General features: G+C 36.3%; 1 protein-coding gene across 1 annotated transcript in view; it reads right to left on the bottom strand.

The window, feature by feature from the left end:
• The window catches only part of CNTNAP2 (contactin associated protein 2), a 1,031,909-nt gene that overhangs the window by 309,579 nt on the left and 702,957 nt on the right, over window positions 1-19,373 (bottom strand). The window contains exon 12 of the mRNA XM_010398652.4: window positions 17,985-18,104. Within this exon, the coding sequence (XP_010396954.1) occupies window positions 17,985-18,104 (120 nt within the window). The remainder of the gene's footprint in view (window positions 1-17,984; window positions 18,105-19,373) is intronic.

The raw sequence follows: 19,373 nt of genomic DNA, 5'->3' as shown, positions 1-19,373 counted from the left end.
TAGGCAATATCCTCTTCTCCATCCTATTATATTTCTTTCTATGTGTGTTTATATATAAAAGCTTAAAACTATATAGAGCAATTTAAAACTAATTCTGCTATGGACTTCAAAGGAGCTACAGTTGAATTTATAAAAATGAAAAATATACATTCGTTTGAAGTTAATGAGTGTTTTGAAAATCTTTCCTGAGATTTGCAAATGTCAATTTTGCAGTACAGTTACTCTGGTGATATGAACTGCTGTCATCTTGCTAATGTAGAAAATGGGGTTTAGACCAAAAAAATCCAATATTCAGGAAAAATAAAAAGAGTAAATGAAGTATTCTTAAGAACTGAATTCTGTAGAAAGCAAAGTCAGTCAGTTTCTTAATCTATTTAGGTGGGGAATAGGATCAATCCCAAAATGTAATTGATCTATTCCTGCACTTATTTTCTATGCCTACTCCTTTCATTCCTTCCTTTCATTATTTCTTGATCAAGATAATAATGAATTTTCAAATTTAACTATGAACTATTGTGTTCTTTTTTACTTACGATGGTGTCTTGTGAAGCAATACACTTCCCTTGTATTTACATAGTCTCTTTCATTACAATTCAGGAAAGGGAGAACTTTATTTATTTGTGAATTTACAGTGATACTGAATGATAATTTTCTAATAATTTAAATCTATATATAATAGATAAATTCAGATACTTTACAAAATAGAGTGGAAATTAGTGACCAAAATACAGTTTTCAGGGGACCAAAAGTTTCCAGAGAAGTGATAATGAAATGGCTGTTCCAATTCAACTTGTAGAAACTTGAAGGGAAATTAGTCAAGAGTCAAGAAGAGGATGACTTCTCTGGATTTCTAGAGATGATTTTGAACAATTCAACACAGTTGTGTGTGAAAAGCTAATGACAAGAGTACCTTGAAAAACAAAATAGAGATCACTTGTGCCTTCAAAGAAAAAAGACTGTAACAACAGATATTGTTATGCTGAAAAACAGCGCCTGGGGGAAAAAGCTTAAATCTGATTTTAGCCCTAATGTCAAAAATTACCTCCTATGGGTGCTATTAGAAGCATGAGTTTAAAAATAATCCTATATTGAAAGGAACAATAAGTAATGAGATACAGTATAGCCATATGAAGGAGGACTTGGATCATTTAAGTGCCTGGTCTAACAGATGGCAATTGCAGCTCAGTTTAGATTAAGGAACATTAAAGTCAAGAACAAAGGCCATAAAAGAATTAACAGTGTGGTTGTTTTCAGCACAGTGAACAGAATATGGGCAAGAGCTGGAAACTTTTTTAACAGTTCAATAACTGAAGAATCGAAAACTGATTCTACTTTCTGAGGAGCAGCATTATATATAACCCATTATTACACAAATGGAAAGATCAAATAATGTCTCCTTTAAAGTGTCCTTCAGTTCATTCTAGCCCATAATAGGAGCATATGCGCTTGAAAAAAAAATCGACTACTGCCTGATTTTTTTCTTTTAAAAAGCAACATAGCACAATCCTTTAGCTACAATCCCAAACAGGTCTTCCTAGAATCACTGGAAAAAAGTAACACAGTTTTAAAGAATATATTTCAAAGGATATCCTGAAGAAAAGGGCTCTTCAAAACTTTCTGTATGTTAGCTTGGACCGTGAGGAAACCATTTCCTGAGCTATTCTGGCTGACTTTCTATTCTCATGGAGAGGCAGGAAGAGGATTGGTCTAATGCAGGTCTCAAGTGTACCACTAAAAACTCCCCATACCTTTCATTCCCCCCATCAGCTAAATGCTTGAATCCTCACCATACTCTTCACTGATCCAACTTAGTTCTCTAAAGAACAACATACTCCACTCTCCTCTCTCACATCCTGCTAATCCACTCTGCAGACAGACGGGAAAAGGAATATAGTGTGCTGAAGTACCCTTTCTAATTACTGCATCAATAAACTGAATGTTAGCCAACCTCCTGAAAAACTTTTTATTTTGCTTTCAAAAGGTGCCTCCAGATTGGAGAACTTACAATTCCAAGTTTTAGTGCATGTTCCTGGTAGTTTGTAATTATTTCATCATTATTCTGAATTGTATTTGAATTACTACATAAACCTGAGCGTTGCCTAATCAAAAACCAAAAACTACCATTACACATAGTTTAGTATAAAATCATGTTTCCTGTATTTTTTTGACAACTGTGCTAAAAATTCTTTAGGAAATTCAAAAAACATTGATACTAGATGGACAAGATGGATAGTAGAATGAAGCTATGTTGAGACTGACAGAAGAATTTTGAATGTCTTTATTTGTAATCTCTCAAATGAAGTATGACTTGAATTCTATACTAAACTATCATGCCATGCATTATTTTAAAAGGTATTCTATGAAAGTTTTTAGTACACCTGTGGTTTGATATGTGGCACAGAGTGACATTAGAAGAAAGGAAAAAGCCAAGCAGACTTCATAGTAAAGTCAGCAAATTTAATAAAGTATGTTTAAAAGATTTTCCTCTTCTGAATGTTATGATCTCATTCTGTCTTAATCTAAATTTAAGAATAGAAGAGAAAAATCATAACTTTCTATGCTAGTTTACAGTAAAAGACACAGCTTGGTCCTGAGAAAAGACAAATATCCCACTTGCACTTATGAGTAGTAAAGTTCATTAGTATAACTCTTCTAATGGAGGAATTAAAAGTACTATAAGAATGGGGAATATATATCATGCTAGACCAATAAGAAACTTTCAATTTCTGGAAATTCTCGAATGTTAAGTTTTTCACTTCTCTGTAGACAAAGGATGCCCTCTCTTTCCCTCTCATCTCAGGACCACCATTAAAACACTATAACCCATTGCAGGGGACACTATTTGCACCCAAAGGGACAGAGTGCTTTTACACATATGTTTCTTTTAAGGAAATACAAATTAGCATTTTCAGAAACTCCGAGTATCCTTGCAGTACGCATCTCTGAAAGTAGTACCCTGTCATACAGGTCAAAGACAGTGCTGCAGAAAAACAACACTCTAAGAAAGCCCAGTGCTGCACCAGCTGCCTCACTGGCTTCCTGCTAGAAGAAATCCAACAGATTCTTGCTTTCAGAAAGTTCTTTCTAACATAGGACTCATGAGAAGAAATGCAGGAATATGTTTATTTCCATAAACCTAGTGCTCCTGAATATTCTTTTTATGCCTCAATATAGAAATCAGAGCATACAGAAAACACCACAGAAGTTGGAGAAGAGGGTAGCATATGTGAAAATGAAGATGCTTTTTTAATAGATCTAATATTACTTTCTTTTTCGTCAAAGGCTTGCAAATACTATCCCATATACTCCAAAACCACTGAGAAATATAACACCATCTATTGATAAATTTAATAGTATCATGTAGAAATGATACATTTTAAATTAACATTTCTGAGATGCTGAAAAATTCAATTGTGCATAATTGAACTTTGTAGTTCAAGTTCAACAGAATTGAATAGCTAAGTGTTTTGTTGTATCATTTTCTGGAAAAAGAGGTATTAGACTGTCCTGGCTCCTACTGAGGTACCAAATATATATGGAAACCAACTATTACAACAGCAAAACTCTTTCTAGAGCAACGACAAATTTGCAAGGAAACATCTCTATTCGCATTCATCAGTCTGGTATTTTGGGGTTATGGAGAATACTACACTGGATCAGACAAATTCCACATATGGTCAAGCTGATTCCTGCAAAAGTCGACTACAGCTTATCTATGCATTCCAGCTTGCTTGGCATGGGCCTACCCTTTGGCCTCTGTCAATCACTCTTCTTTACATATGCATAATCTTTTCTCTTGGTAAATACACATGCACCTCATATAGCTTTGCTGGACACTGAGCTATTTGACTAAATTTTATTTAGAATTTTAAATGATTTCTCCATCATAATATAAAAAGATTGTATCTGGAATAAAATAAGTAATTCTAAAGTGAAATTTTCAATGGTGATGGAATTCATTTATCAATCAATTACTTAGGGATCTTCAAGTGCCTTCTCTAATTATTAACCACTTTGCTATTTATTTTATAGGTTTGCCATATTCAACAAATAGGAAGTTTATTTCATTGAAGAAGACAAACAAATTATACCCCCTTGAATGTTAAGACAGTCCTCTGAATTCCATAGGGCTCTCCAAGAACAGAAGAGCATTAAACTATCCATAGATTTAATTAGAATAGTGACATTCAAAAGGTCTATGAAGTTCCTCTTGCCCATCAGACACATATATATGTACATATGTATATTGAGTGTACACTATGGCAGATGATTCTCATTGCTTTACTTCTAATACTACCCTCTAGAGAGGATGAAATACAACCAAATGCTGAGATTTCATGAAAGCTATTGACTTCATTACACCTAAGGAGCTGCAGAAATCAATCTCCTTGCAGATTTCCAAATGCAGGTCTGCAACTGACTATGCATCTTTATTTCTTCCATACTATTAGAACAATTTGAAATGCATATACACACAAAATTTTGGTGCAGAAGGAACCAAAAGTAGACACACAATTTCCCCAATGAATTCAATGGGTCAAAGGTTTCATTCCACTTCTCTAAAGGAGACTTCTCCACTGATTGAGAAAGGGAAAAGTAAAAGAAAAAAGGGGAGAAAAAACCCTAACTCCCTCAAGCCCCAGGTTCATGGTCTCCTGGGTGAAGAAATGGCTGAAGGGCAGGGCTCGACGTGTTGCGGTGAATGGGGCTAGATCTGGCTGGTGACCAGTGACAGTGGTGCTCCTCAGGCTGCAATTCTAGAGCCAGTTTGTTCAATGTTTGCATCAGTGATCTGGATGCAGAAGTTGAATGCACAGTTAGCAAGTCCGTGGAAAATTCTAAACTAGGAGGTGCTGTTGACTCTTTCAGAGGACAAGAGGCCTTGCACGGGGATCTGGATAAATTGGAGTATTGGGTTATCATCCATGGCATGCAATTCAACAAGAACAAATGTTGGGTTCTACACCTGGGATACAGCAACACCAGACCCAAGTCTGACTTGGGAGGGGAGTGGCTGCAGAGAAGGCTCTGGGGGGAGCTGGTTGACAGGAGGTTCAACAGGAGTCAGCAGTGTGTGCCCTGGCAGCCAGCAGGGCAAACCTCATCCTGGAGTGCATCAAACACAGCATCACCAGCTGGTCAAAAGAGGTGATTGTCCTGCTGTATTTAGCACCAATGTGGCCTCTCCCTAAGTACTGTGTGAGGTTATGGGCCCCATAATTTAAAAAGATCATTAGGATACTTGAATGTGTTCATAGGAGGACACCAAAGCTGGGGAAGAGGCTGGCAGGAATGTCCTCTGAGGAGTGACTGAGGGCACTGGGCTTGTCTGGTTTGGAGAGGAGGAGGCCGAGGGGTGACCTTGCTGCTCCCTACAGCTTCCTGAGGAGGGATAGTAGTCTCCAAAACGTCCAACCACCAGTGTCTAAAGGAGAGAACATGAGCAGTACAAGTCTCTCTGCCCAGGAGGCATAGGGACTTGTCCCTCCCTTGCTGGCCTTGAATGTAGGCAGCTGCTGGGCGTCCCTTTAAAGTAATCTGGACATTCAGACTATGCGAGGATGGGGATTTGTACCATATACATTGCTTTGGATGTAGGGATTTCAGAGGTGAAAGCAAGGCTTTTGGTTCCCTCTGCATGAACTGTGCAGAGATGTAGAGAGCATGTGGGATTCGGACGCTGTTCCTTACCAAGGCAATAACACACTTACTTACAGTGAGGTCTCCTAATTTCTAGTACTCAGAAAACTGTTTCAGAGAAGCTGAGGCTGAAACTCAAACATTTCAGTAGAGCTGAAATTTCTCTATAATGTAATCTACTGAGCACCTACTTAGTGAGTAAAATATCACTAAACATGCAGACTGGATATTTCAGGAAATTTATCACAAAGTAAAAGGCTTCCATCATTAATTCAAGAACCAAAACTAATCTCAGTTTTTAGATACAAAACTAGCTTCCATTTGTAGCATTTTTTTAGCCCATGAAAAATATTGGATCCCAAAAGAAAAGCCATCTGTAAAAAGATCTGGCATTAAAACATCAGTGCATAAAATCAGTGAACACTAAATTCAACAAAAGCAAAAGATCAAAAAATTAAAACTTTTAAGGATTTCCTAATAATGGAAAAATCTTTGCAATATCTATAAGAGATGTGAACAGTCCAGTTTTCTTCAAAATCTATTTTATTACAGTCACTTGGCAGATATTCACTCAGACATAAGAATATGTTGCAAATAAATGAAAAATAAAGATCCCTTTATTGCATTTTTTTAAAAAAACCCAAGCAAATAAAAAACCCCAAATCTAAAAACCATACCTACCTAAAAGAAATAAAACATTAAATAAACCACAGAGTTTTTTACAGAGACAAAAGGACAGACCATTTGAGAGAACTGACTACCTCAAGACATCCACAGGTCTGGGCTAGGAATTAGGTTTACTTTTTTTATTTGCTCAAAAGCACATAGATAATACTGACAATTGCTCCACTTATGGTCTCATTCATGAATGTGAAGAAATTACTTAGAGACCATATGAAGCAAAAAGTATTATTGAAAAGGGAATAGGAAGAGACTCAATGTTGGTTTTAAAATATTAGTTCAAAATACATTTCAACCAAGTGTTAGCAACTGAGTTAATAGCAGATATTTCCCAGGCCTGGAAACAAAAGGACAGGGGAGAAACAGAAGTAATTTCAAGAGAAATTATCTTTGTTCTAGCTACACTTTCAAAAAAGATTATGTGATTTGAAAATATTAAAATCTAATCTTGAAAAATTGTCTAGTTTTGGCATGTCATGGACTACTAAGACCCATAAGATTGATTAGTGACTTCTACCTAGGAAGAAGGCTGAAACAGCAGCTACTCTAATTTGATTCTTCCATCTCTGATGTAATGAAAAATGTGGTTGCTGGTCCCTGGCACCTGCAGTGCTTCTTTTCCACTGCAGATGCCACAAAGCCCTGCAAAGCATTTGAAAGTATAGGTTTGCAATACAGCTGGGCATTAAGTAACGTGGTTTTAATATTAATATGACAGTTGTAGCAAAAATCTACAACAGCTATGGCAAAAGTGTCAGGCAGAAGTGAAGCAACCACTCAGAGCTCCAGTAACCAGTGGTAAAAACTGCAGAAATGTCAGAAGGCCCCTCTGAATATTAACTTTAAATAAAATAGGTTAGTGCCTTTTTTTTTTTTTGTAGTTTTTATTTCCCATAGATCTATAACTTCTAAGTAATCTGGTTTATGTGATGAGATAGACAAGCCATGAATATTCATACCAGTGCACAACACAAGTTCATGAGTAAGGCCTTTTGCTAATAATTTTTGACAAGAAACACTTATGAATCTGCCCCAGCTGATTCTACTCTGCCTAGCAGAGATGTCAGTAGCTTGAATAGTCTCATCACACCTTTTGGTTAGTATCCAGCTGGCTCAGCTGGTTGTTCATCAGATGCTCACTGTACAACACAAGTAAGATTGACCATTTCAGCTTAGTTCTGTGGTAATTACCAGAACAACTTTAGCAATAACACATCTTCAGGTAGAAAAATGCTTCTGACAGAAACATGTCTGATCTAAAACCACAAATAATGCACACTCAGGCTTTGGAGAGATAAGTCAGCTTCTATGGGATGTCCATGTCTCTGTGAGAACACAAATTCCTGTCCCCAAACTATCGCTAAGAAAAAGGGAATCCAATTGAGTAGTGGTGGTCCTAGGTATCCAACACAATAATTTACAACATTTCCATTTGCAATTGTTTTGTGATGGCATTTTTTCCTACTACTACTGACATGATATTAAACATATTTAATATTTTTTTTACGACTACTCACAAGCTTATTCCAATGCAGTCAGCAAATGCTGGTCTGCAAGAAAATCTACTGTGATTTCCATTTGTGCATCCCGAAGTGAAGATAAAAAACTATTCTCTTTGGAGTGGTATAATCTCAAGGCTTAGGGAACTGCTTTGGCAAAACCCACAAAAACAATTTTAGGAAGGCAATAATTTCTTCTCACCAATTTTCTTAACTTGCTTACTATTGAATGCTTCACTGTGTGCAGAGTTAGTCTCATAAATCTCATCTAGGATAATGGAAGATCATTACCTCAATAGTTCTAACTCAGGGAAGCATATCCTGAAACATACTAGAAAAAGCCAGTATTTCCAGGCCTCCTGAAAAAACCAAAACTTGGGCTTAGTGAATGGAAAAAAACTCTAAAGCAGGAGGCATAAAAAGCATGTTAGCTCTCTTAATAATGTGAGCTCTGAACATAATAAAAGTGAACCCAGACCCCTAACATTGAAACACTTGGCTTCCAGTACACGAGTAGAAGGAGATCCTTACATCGAGCAGTTAAGACTTTCTGAACAAGAGACCTGGTTTGCAACTGCCGGTTTCCGTTTCAAATCTAAAAGTTTGCTTTGGAAGTCCTCTGGCTCTAGATGTTCCCTACTCACTGCATAAAGTCTCAGAAACTCATAATCTTACGGTCATGTTGGCTGGACTCTTCTCACTAAACCATATGGAATGCTAGCATTGGTTTGCTCTTAAGTTGTGTCCAATTTATTTCAACTGCTCTTCACTTTCTGGTGCTGTGGAGCAAGTGATAATCTCAGTAGGTTGCAACCGAGTCTGTTTCTTCCAGGAAAATTCCTCCTTGGTTTTAATGAATCTAAGTGGTCTCTTCGTAACATTTTCTGATTGACTACCATATTTTCAGAGGAAGCACTACTTTCTGTGACCTTTAAGATAAAAAAAAAAAAAGAAAAGCCCAATTTCCAGATGATACCAGATTCAAGCGATTTTTGCCCTCATTGCTATCCCCCTTCAGTCTTTTTCCCCATGTGGAAGAGGTGGAGGGGAGTTTACAGCATACTTCTGGTGCTGCCCTAAAATGTGTTCTGAGTGCCTATACTGGAAATTAGTAAAAATATTGTCTGTAGGTTCACATTATAGTTATTGTACATTTGTTCTTTTTTGTAGAAAAGCACGAAGACTAATTTTAAGTGTTAAAATGCAAACATGTAAATAATCTTGGTGTCTGTTAGGTGTGTTCAAACAGAGCCTTCACACAAAAACTTCATAACACTTCATAACTTCATACACTCACATTCTTACATAATCTGCACTAATTCACTTGTTAGGAACTCCTGGGAGGGAGACATGGGAAAATCTTCCTGTACATCTCCTGCCTGCCTGGGGAAACTGCATCTGCAGTACTTTCTCTAGATGTGTGTGTACAGATCAACATGGGTATCCTCTGCAGCTTATTCATTGCCCAAGAAATTTGTTTTTAAAACTCATCTTTCAGAGCATACAAGAAAGCAAGAGAGAAAGCAAGAGCATACAAGAGAATTTTTCAAAGCAATAGTGACAACACAGCTTACCTGCCCTTCTAGACAAATTTATTTGGAAAATTACACACCAGGGTGGCAGTGCTGCACCTTGAATGCTGGTTGGAAATTCTAGAGTAGAAAGAATCTCTCTTCACTCTTAGAAGTTGCCTGTAATTGTTTCATCCCTTGACTATCTGTTTCAGAAATAATACACCATTTGTGGTCTGAACAGGATTTTAGATATTTCCTCTAAACTAATCTGCTCTTTGAACAATTAGCTACATTGATTCCAATTTCAGCGAAATTATCAATAGCAACAACGCTCAGAACAGGTAAACGGTGTTCTTCCTAGTCCCATGGTCAACAAGACAAGACAGTAGTAGCTGTCAATAAAAACAGCCCTGGATAGGGCTTGATGAGATGTTCTTTGCACTGTTGATTAAGGACAAGGAAGCAGTAAGAGAGAAGCACATATGGGAAAGCATTTCTGTATACCACAAGTCCCGCATGAACTTACTGACTCACACCTTCCAGGCTTTGAGGCAGTACAGCTCAAAGCCCACAGAAGCATAGAGCAGCTTTCCCAGTGGTGTAGTGAGTAGGCAAAAACACACATCTCACAACATCTGTACCCCCCTCAAACAACAGATAAACTCTGAGAAAATATTGTCACCAAAATAAAATAAAATTTGCAAGCCCCCACCACCAACTTCCATTATTTCAGGGGTTATTGAGTTGTCTAGCCTTAACTTGACCTTAATCTTCTGACCAAAAGAAGTAATAAAAGTTCTACAGAAAATATAAGTTTTGTTTGGCCTTTCAATAATATTCTCTACAGGAGCAATTTTCTAGGGATAACTGAAGCATATCACTGGCCTGAAGCAGCTTGTGCCAAGTTCCTTACATCCCCAGTAGGGAACAAGTGTGTGGGAGTGAATCCAGAGCTAAATATTTGCTTCTAACATTCACAGTAACAGTTTGAAGTAGATGGTACTGATCATCATTTTATTTACAACCATCCCTTTTTTCTACTCCCCCAGTTATGGGCATTTTTCTTGAAATATAGGCTTGTGGGGTCCTGCAATGCACAGAGTTCTAAAAAGAATTGTTGTATTCTAATTTCTGAGAGCTTGGTTTCCAATGAATGAGGAATATTTTCTGATTGCAGATGATGTCAGGATTTTTTCTTCTCCTAGACCAGATAATGAGACAAAACAAAGAGTCTGCTTTATTTTCAACTAAGTCTGCTATGTCACTCTCAAATGTCAATTTGTTCTCATGCTTTGAGGTCAGTACATGTTTAGTCATCTTATGCCTGATGTTATGGATGTTTGCTCCAACTATGAGCATGTGAAATACATCGAGATGATGACATTACATACTTTTATTCATGTACATTCTTATATGATGCTTCAAAGTCTGAAGTGGGACAGGAAAAAAGAGGAAGAATTAAAGGAATGTAGTCAGACATCCAGAAATATTTCTATTACTTGGTGACTTGAAAAGCCACCTTGAGTGTCAGTGATAAAGCTTGTTCTCTTCTGAAACAGACCAAATCAAGAACTTTGTCCTGGAGGCAGACTTCGCATCATATTTTTTTGCTTTATAGTTTAGATATTTTCTCTGCAGTTGCACGCTGGGGAAGCTTTTCATTTTCTACACATGCAAGAGTGACTGCAGAAAGTGTCCAGAGATATTCCAACATGATTTAGAATCATGTGAATTTAACATGATTTACTCAAACCCTAACGTTATGACACCACATTTTTGTTATGAAACATTTCTGCTTAATGAAGTTACCAGGTGTTGATTTACAACCTCCCCCCAACCCTGCCAACATTCTATGTTTTTATATTATGATGAGCCCTGAGATTATTAAAACCTTCATCTCTGTGTGTAGGCTGTTTCTACAGCAGTGTATGTTTAAGTTTTGAACTTTATAAAATAAAAGTAAAAAACAATCTCACAATCACATGGCCCTTAAGCATGGTTTTATCAGGCTGTAGTCCTTTACTCTTCCATCCTTAAAAACCTTACAATATGACAAACTCAACATGCTGTGACAGAACACAGCAACAGACTCCTCTCACTCATCCCTTGCCATCGAGACAGCAGCTTTAACCAGTGAAACTCAAACAACTGCCAAGCACAAGGGTGCCTAACAACATCATGTTTCAATGATAACTTGAGGCAAATCCAACAAACCAAACAGAAGAACATCCTAATTTATTTCACAAGGACCCCAGACAGCAAGCTGCATATAATCAAGATGAGTCCAGGTAAAGGCTGACAACTACAGTCTGTCAACTGACTGAGGCTGAGTGGAAAGTTGTATCCAGATGGAAAAACAACCACAACCACTTTTGCAGCAAGTCAGCACTGTGTTCCACAGCATGGGGGAGAAACACACTCGTCAGATTTTTTGAGATACATTAAAGTACCACAACGAGCAAGAAAGCCAAACTTGGCATAAATTAAAAATAACAACAAAGAAAAAAGTTGATTACAAATGAAAATATGCACCAAGGAAACCTAGAATAGAAAGGACATGCCTTGTAAATAAGAGCAGATGAAAAATATAATCAATGAACTAACGCTGAGATGCAGGATGCTCCAGCCAACTTGGCAGGCAAAGATGTAAATATAGTCTGTTCTGTTTCCAGGTTTCTCATGAGTCTACTATTTTACTCTGATGCTTGGAGGATGAACTCACCTTAGGAAGAAAATCTGCCTTCAGAGATGCTGCTCTAGACATGATCCCCTGATGCTTGAATGACTAATATTTTCTTCTTTCCCAGTATTTTTTCTCCTTTCTTTATACAGAGAGTCTAGCTTGATAAGTCAAAACAACCAGAAACAGTGTCTTAAATGCCTTGATGATTTTCCCCTTCTTTTTAATTTTTTTTTCTCTTATGGTTGTTTCTGCTGTTGTTTCATCTGCAAGGAAACAAGCTTGGATACTCTCCAACAACAGCCCAAATTAATTTCAATTATTTGTTACTCTTTTTACATCTCAAGTGTAATTTTACCTTGCAAAAATGACTAACAGATGTTAAAAATGTTAAAAATGTTAAAAAGCCTCCAAAACCCCTCTACAATGGAAAGAAAAGTGCATGAGATGCTGTTAGAAATAAAGTCTTCATTTTACATGTAAGAATTGAGACAATGAAGCTGTTTTTCTCCCTCTGTTTTAGGCAAGAGATTCAAATTTTATTATAATAAGCTTTCTGCAGTGAGATTACACTAGACAAGGTCTCTATACTTTTATTGTCACTCAACAACTTAGCACTGCCCAATGACAAGATTTTGCTTATTGCCTTTAAATATGCATCAATTAATTCTATTTTAGTTAACAACTAAAAAAAAATATTGACTCCTTCCTAAATCTTTACTTTATTGAATTAAATTGCTAAAATTTTTGTTTCAAATGTATTTTTTTATATACACATATATATAAGCATGAATAAAAGTTTTGGTACCTTGGAAGTTCAGTAATGCAGTTCTCAGGTAAGAATTCTCATCTGAAAGAACTGATTATATAGATATGAGCAATAGAATAAAACATTTAATTCTTCTGGGGCACTCAGTATGCAATGATAGATGGCACATTTATATTCATGCCATATGTTTCTACCTATGTCATAGTATAAAGCACTCCAGTGACCCACTATTTACATACAGAAGAGAGAAAAATCACAGGATACAGCAGTTGTGCTTGTTTAATGTCTGCTCACAAAGTCATTGCAGTAATTATTACATGTGCCACTTCTGTTAAAAAAAAATGAAGAGAGAGAGCAGAGAGGAAAGAGGAGAGTTGGTAGAGAAGACACCTCGTACATTTGACCTTAATGAACAGGCTATGAATACTCATAATGATTTCTCAAACTGTTTGAAGATGAGCAGCTTGAGGCAAAAGAATTGTACTAGAAAGGAGACAGGCTAAGTACCACTCAAATGGAGTCATTATGCTTGCAGCTATTTGGATCCTGAAATGAGATAAAAGCTGCACCATGGAGGCATAAAGACTTCAGGACCAATAGAAAGAATTAACTGACATATCTTCTGGTAAAATACATTAGGAAACCTTTCAGTTCTACTTTGCATCAGTAGTCTAAGTGATGAAGCAGTAGAAACAGCAAGCTATGATTTTCCTATCCTCAGCTTAAAGCCTCAAGCAACTACAGGAGTGCTGATCTGCCTCTCCCACTGACATCCCCTACAGCCATTAGGATAAATAACTGAGCCCTTATGGTCCCTCTGCATTGTTCCTCTACTTATTCCTCACTCTAAAAATTCCTGCAGGACAACTGCACAAGGTAAGATCTTAATAATCTTACTCATCTGACACCTTTTCCTCATGCTCCTTGTACCAAACAGAGAAAAAAAGAAACATTAGAAAGAGGGAGTAATCAACTTGTGTTTCGTGTCTTTCTCAATGGGACTGAAACTAAATCTGTAAGAGTAAAAGGAATTCAGGCCTAGAGATTAAGAAATTTTATACAGAGTATGGAATGAAGCTGCAATATACTCAAACTCTGCACTAACAAATTTAGGATATTAAGATATTCTAAAAAATATCTTAAAAGAGCAATTCTTTCCACTACAGCTACTGCTCTAATGACAATTAAGGAGAAAACAGGAAAGGTCAAACTGGATACTGAGAGAGTAGCCCTCCAACTTTGGAAAAAACAGTTGGAATGCAGAGTCTAACTTTGCCTGGTGGACCTGCCTCTGAAAGAGGCAGTAAGATCTTGGTCTTAAGAGGACAGAGCTTTGAAAGAGTTCCCGGTTGACCTCAGCCACAAAGGAGGCTAAACTGAAAAGCAGTGTAGTGGTTAAACTTCCTGCCATAACACAGCATCAAGGAATACTTTTCCTGTAAGTCCATTAATTTTAAAATTTCCAACTCTCTACCTCTAAACATTTCCAATACTGTTTAAAAAAAAAAAAAAAAAAAAAGCAAAAAAAATCTTCCTAAAATTTACATAGCTCCTACAGAACTACTATTTGGAAAACTGCACAACATGAGCAGCAATGCCCTAGATTTTGGAAAGCTGTTTGATTGCATCAGCAACAGAGAGTTTGAAAGTGATTTCTCAAACATTTTCATTCCACTATGAAGACCTAAAATCTAAGTGCTTGGCTCCTCTTCACTATCAGAAGAGAGCTCTCAGTACACAGTTTATTTGGAGAAGACAAGGACAAGAGAATTGGAGGGAGGAGGTCAGGGATTTCTTTGAAAATAGTTTGTAGAGACCATGAACTGCTGTGGGGAGTACATGCAATTACATATTTCTGACTTTTACTCCATTATTGAATTACCAGCACATCTTAGAAACTAGAACAATTTTTGGTTACCACAGCAACATCTGTGAAGGGGAGGTCTTGTCATGACACTCGCCAGTTTACTAAATTAAGACATACTAAATTTGGATATGGATTATGCCCAGAAATATGCCCAGACAGCTGTCTTCTGCACCACAATTTTCTCTTTTTTTTTCTTTTTAATATTTTTTGGCATATTAGGGTACACTAATGCTTTCTGACTATAGATTCTGTAAGTGAAATGCTGATATAATGATGAAATTATGACATTTGTGACTCAATATTTATGATACGGTATATTAAAGGACTAAAGACCTAATTTCTCAACAGACAATTTCAGGGATTTTTGGGATATTGCCCTTGCCCAGAAGGCTTATAGTCAAGGGAGAGTTCAGCTTACTATCCCACTTTTTGCACCAACCAGTAAAACTATACTACAGGAATTGTGAAAGCAGTACATAGCTGTTAAGCCACCTTGTTTTGCAAAAAGATATTAATTTTGTCAATAACCCTAGCTTCGTGGACTTGCTTTGTCTAGGAATGGAACTAGCAAGTTGCACTTTACATTGCATTTTTAGTCATTAAAATGTTCTCTACTTGCTGGTTTCACCTGAATAAAAGAAGGCATATTTAAAATGTGCATTAGTATCTTGAGTAGTAATTTAATATAGAAGTTTTTGTTTAACATAGTGGAAGAATAGGAACATTTAGATTTAACTCTCAGACTAGAGATGAGAATATAGTTAAGGATGTCTGTATTAAAATAAAATATCACTACCTTGCCATATGAAGATTTTTTTTCATTTAGTATACTCCACCTATGACTCAGTATAGCTAAATCTGCAGGTTACTTAGTTTTATGTTCACGAAAAAATATTTAATTGTAATTCAGCTAGTTTAATTTATTTTTTCAAATATTGTTCTAGCAATACCATAGACCTGCACAAGCTGGATACTAACATTTTTTGAGAATTCTGCTCTGATTCTAGCATGCTTTAGTACTGTTTGTTGTATGACAAGATATGTATCATCACTACAGAGTTCTACAGAACTGTGCTATTGAGGAAGCAAAGTCCTCAAGTAACCCCCTTTCCTTCACTAGTATGCATGTTGCTGGTAATACCCTATATAGATTCAGAAAAAGATTTATGGCGGTGTGAAATTTCTCCTAAAGTTGTAGCTCTTTACAGTCCAGTCTTAATGCCTCAGATGACCACTAATTAAAAGAAAATGAAAGCTACAATGTATAGGCACTACACAGTATGTACACAGGTGATGAGCTTTGCTCAGCTGAGAACAGCAGTCAGTTTTAGAAGCACAGATTAAAATTACTTTCCATCAATTTTCACATACCTCTCGCAGTTATTTGCATTGTAATGAAGAAATAGTTTTGTTAGGTCTTTATTTTTAAAACTGCAATATTTATATGGATATTAATGCAAATTGACTTTTTCTTGCAATATTTATATGGATATTAATGCAAATTGACTTTTTCTTGTAGGAAAAAGCTGCTGACGAGAGCGATCCAGTTAAAACAGAAAACTGCATTTTTCCACAGTGTGCATCATATCCAAGTGAAGGGAATGAGAACGAAATCATGTATCCTAGTATTCATGATCTCCTTGCACTGGTTAGGAAAAGGTCACATTTATGTACTCTGAAATTGTTTTGTAGATGAGAAAGGTTAGTAAAATGAAATTATTACTTTTACTTCTCTCTTTTTTTTTTCCAGTGTTGAAGAAGCTACTAGGACCTTCTGTTGTATTTTTATATTTAACACAAATGAGCAATGCTGCAGTACTGGATGGGTTTACTTTTCTGTGCCTAACACCGCTAGGGTGGTATATTTTTAATTTACAAATTTACCCTTGAAGAGTAAACAAAAGCTATAGCTAGCACTGAACACTCCAGTTCTGAAGAGCAGAAAACACTTAAATGACAGCATTCTTGGCCTTGTTTCCTGCAGTGCCTGCCTGATTAGTTACTGATGCTGTTCAAGGTGCTAGTTATGATTTAAAAAGCTCTAAATGGCTCAGGATCAGAAAGAGTGCCTTTACACGTGTCTCTCTAGTCCAAACAGGATTTACAGCACATCCAGATCTTAGATCAGGCTCCTTATTAGGTATGAATTTATTATACAAACACAGACATTAAAGGCAACATGGAACAGTGGTATTCTCCTGTTCTCCAACAGGCTGTCTACCTATGAGCACCTGATCTGGGGTTTGCTGCATGTGCCATGTATCCCTTCCCAACTCTCCCATCCAAGTTGGATAAAATCCATCCCATAGGGATATCCCACAGATATGCCCAGGTTTCTGCCTCCAGAAGAGTTGTGGGAGCTTCAGCACCTGTGATCTCTAAAAAGTCCGATACACTATTTCAACCTATAGTAGTGCCTTCACCTTCATGTTGGTGTTGATGGAGTTTGAGGACTCAAGCTTGTGCCAGATTTTCAATGCAAACAGAATGAAATTTGAACTTCTGTTAGGCAGACACTTGGGGAAAGTCAGAGTATTTGTTTGTTTTATCAGCTACCCAATATTTCATATCAGAAAAAGTGCAGAGACAATTGCTGTGCATTAAGAGAACAAAGAAATAATATATTCTCAGTGCAGAAAATTGCCCTGTTTTTCATTATCAAATTTTCCTGCCTTAGTCATGGCAATGCAGATGACTAAGTTTGGATACTTTTTGTAAGAATACAAAACTAGTCTTAAAAGCATAAAATAATACATGTAACAAAATCAAAATAAGTTAAACTAGCTATATATATTATCTCCAGAGCTTAACTGGTGTTAGAAGTACGTATCTAGTTTAAAAGACAAAACAGACAATAAAGAAAACTCAATTTTTTTGGTTTTTTTGTAATTAATTTCTATTCCCTGCTTGTGGTTGTAAGCTGCCTTCTACAATACCCCATGAACCACAGATACTACTGAACTCCACTATGTTGATATAAAACAGTTTTGGTAAATTGCCATATCTATCTACTTTTTCTTTATGTTCCTTAAAAAAGAAAAATTAAATGATGCAATACTGAGGATACCAAGACCTATTAAGATTAATAGGTGCAATTTAAAAAGCTGATTAAATGGATTAACTACTGCCTTGCTCAGACTATCTTGAATGGTGGCTGCAGATTTGATGATCCCTCTCATGAAAAGCTCCCAGTAAATATTTTTCTTTTTACAATACATATGAACTATGAACGCTCTCTTTCTGTTAGCTACATTTGAAAAAATAAAACCCAGAACAAATCCCACAATCCCCCCAACTCCCAAACCAACTGAATTAGTAAATACAATGCAGTTACCTGTCATGTTGCAGTACACTTTCAAAGGTCCCAGTGTCCCACTGCCATCTGGATCTATCCAGTAGTAATTTGAAGTTTTGCCCAAGTGTTTGTATGCTTCACAAGAGAGTTCGTAAATAGCTGAAATGAAATCAAACAGAGCAATAAGAATCTTCGTAACTTGGGGAAAAAAAATCTGTAAGGACAATTAATTGATCCTGTTTATATATAAAGAAATGTACCTTTGACATTAAAGCAATGTCACTGATGTTCACAGAAAACAAAGTATTTCCAAAATTGTAGAAGTGATTAAAAGCTCGAGGCACATAATTTCTTTTTTTGTAATGTGAGAGAAAGCCAGAATAGGAAGAGCTATTGTAACAACTTGGGGAGAGGGAGGAACAATAACACTTTTTCAAGAGTATATTTAAACCATTTTGACAGTATAGTTCGTACCTTTGTTTACAATCTTTTTAAAGTTTCTATCACTGCTATTGATACAACATACTTTTACCCTTAAGCTTTCTGTCAAGAGATACACTAAAAGAGCTTATGAGTTTTCTCCCTGTAAATTTTGTAATTGTCCATGTTTTATTACAACTCAGAATAAAACTGAGTTTCATAATTGTGAAATTTCTCACTACATGTAATACCTGTCTACACAGCTGTGCAGTTACTCTTTTACATACATACAGAACTAATGCTCTGTTCCAGCAAGCTCTGAAATGTCACAATATTTGCTGGAATAAGTTTAATTGATTTAACCAAGAGGTTTGGTTAAATTTTTCCTTGAATACTGCTTTCTAATTCAAGTCATAAAATTGTTTGTCTAACTGTGTTATAATGAATAGCTCAGACATAATAATAAGCATTGTAGATAGAATCTGTTCTAGTAATTCCCATATTTTCTTAGAAATGTACAATTTTTACAAAGTTATGTGCATTAAATATGAAGAAATAATTTTATGATAAGTAAAAAGTAAAACTGATAATTTATATAAATTGTTGTGTGTGTACAAATGTATAAAAGTGGTCAATTATATAAATATTTTCCTAGGCAATCTTAAAAAAGGAATGTGTAATGTGGCTTTGTTTTTAAGGACCAGATGGCACAGCTTTTTTGTTTGGAATCAATCAATCAGCTGCTAAAAGAAATGAAATGTTTGTTTAACCAGACTTCATATCCACTCTAAAAATTCATCTAATTTGCTGGCAATTCTTGCAAGCAATGTCCTTGCTAAGACTGGCTTTATTTCAAATGTCCATAAGGACGAGCTGTTTTGCTGGGCTCTGATGGTGATGAGTGACTGATCACATACACATTTAAAGGCCTCTAACCAAATACCAAGACATGAGAAGGAAAGAGGAGTTAAAAAAATGTCAAATGTTGATGTGGCTCGAATGCAAAAC

Source organism: Corvus cornix, chromosome 2 (assembly GCF_000738735.6).
Source record: "Corvus cornix cornix isolate S_Up_H32 chromosome 2, ASM73873v5, whole genome shotgun sequence".
NCBI lineage: Eukaryota > Metazoa > Chordata > Aves > Passeriformes > Corvidae > Corvus > Corvus cornix.
Note: the sequence above shows the minus strand (reverse complement) of the source record. Positions and strands in the feature narration are given on the sequence as shown.